Source organism: Nicotiana attenuata, unplaced genomic scaffold, assembly GCF_001879085.1.
Source record: "Nicotiana attenuata strain UT unplaced genomic scaffold, NIATTr2, whole genome shotgun sequence".
NCBI classification, from domain to species: Eukaryota; Viridiplantae; Streptophyta; class Magnoliopsida; order Solanales; family Solanaceae; genus Nicotiana; species Nicotiana attenuata.
In genome coordinates, this window is record NW_017675882.1 from 42,320 (window position 1) to 43,974 (window position 1,655).

Below are 1,655 nucleotides of genomic sequence, written 5' to 3' on the forward strand. Positions count from 1 at the left end.
AAACTATACTAACAAGTTTAATAAAATAAAGTAAGCTAATAATAAATATTATTATTATTATTTTAATAATAATATGCAACAGAAGTTCAAACAATTCACTGAAGCATCTGGATTGCAAGCTAATCTAAGCAAGAGTGAAGCATATTTTGGAGGTGTTCATGAGACAAACAGACACCAAATATTGCAATGCTTAGGTCTTACAAGTGGAGAACTCCCATTCAAATATCTAGGAGTTCCTTTATCTACAAAGAAGCTGAGTTTAATGTAATGGCAAGCACTGATTGAGAAAATGACTAAAAGAATTACTTCTTGGACAGCTAAAACCCTTTCCTATGCAGGCAGAGTGCACCTAGTTCAGAGTGTGCTATTTGAGGTGCAGGCATTCTGGGCACAGATATTTATCCTACCAGCTAAGGTAATTAAAGTAGTAGAGGGAATATGTAGATCATATGTTTGGTCTGGGACAAATGCGATTACAAAAAGGGCACTGATAGCATGGGATAAAGTATGCTTACCAAGGGCAGGTGGTGGACTCAACATAATCAACTTGAAGCTGTGGAACAAGGCAGCTATTGCAAAGACATGTTGGGATTTAGCACACAAGCAGGACAAGCTATGGATCAGATGGATACATGCTTATTATGTCAAGAATCAGCAACTGAAGACAATGCAAGTTCCTCAACAAGCATGCTGGATGGTAAGGAAAGTGATTGAGTCATACAGTATACTTGAAGAGGTGCAGTTCTCACAGAATCAGAAGAAGAGCATGATTAGACAAATATACCTGCACCTACTGGGAGATTACAGAAGAATGGAATGGAAGACAATGGTGTTCCAAAATGCAGCAAGGCCAAAAGCAAAATTCATCATGTGGCTAATGATACAGGAAAGATTAATGACTTGTGACAGGTTAATTAGCTGGAAGGTCAATGTAGAACCTGAGTGTGTGATGTGTAAAAAAGAAAAGGAAACAAGAGATCACCTTTTCTGGCATTGTGATTATGCAACCCAAGTGTGGAACAGAATGTGCAGATGGCTTGGAAGACAGAAATTGGGAAATGGAAACTGGCAGCGGTTTCTTCAATGGTCCATAAATCAAGCAAAAGGGAAGTCTGCTTATGCGATGATATTCAGAATGATGTATGCAGAAGTTGTTTATCATATATGGCTTGAAAGAAACAGAAGAATATTTGAGGAGAAGAGCAGAAACGAGGAGCAAATTTCAAAAGATATAACATATATAGTTAGTGCTAGAGTCACTCCTAGGAACAAACATTATGTGTATAGTTTATGTTTCTAGGAAAATTAGTATAAGGAGTAAGCAAAAGATTAGCAAGCCGTGTTAGCTTTGCTTTGTTATGTAAATACTTTTTGGTGATTAATAAAAAAGAAGTTAGTTACCAAAAAAAAAAAAAAAAATAACACTCACATTATATTTATATTACTAATCCTTATATAGCTACCGCATAACTAGTCTATGCATAATTAATTCCAGCATAACTCAACCTTGCATAACTTATCCCTGCATAACTAATACATGCACAACTAATCCCTGCATTACTTGTTGCTGCATAACTAATACATACATAACTAGTACCTGCATAACTAATACATGTATAACTAATACCTGCATAACTCTAACCGGCAACCAAACG

At 36.1% G+C, this 1,655-nt stretch overlaps 1 protein-coding gene across 1 annotated transcript; it reads left to right on the forward strand.

Annotated features, from left to right (window-relative positions):
• Positions 1 to 289: 289 nt before the first annotated feature.
• LOC109220547 lies at positions 290 to 1,300 on the forward strand. Its single transcript, XM_019385010.1, has one exon. It carries the CDS (start codon positions 290 to 292, stop codon positions 1,298 to 1,300), a length of 1,011 nt encoding a protein of 336 aa, XP_019240555.1.
• Positions 1,301 to 1,655: the final 355 nt, after the last annotated feature.

Bases quoted from the DNA above. Each gene is read 5' to 3' on its own strand.
- LOC109220547 (XM_019385010.1), top strand. From the start codon at position 290: ATGACTAAAAGAATTACTTCTTGGACAGCTAAAACCCTTTCCTATGCA.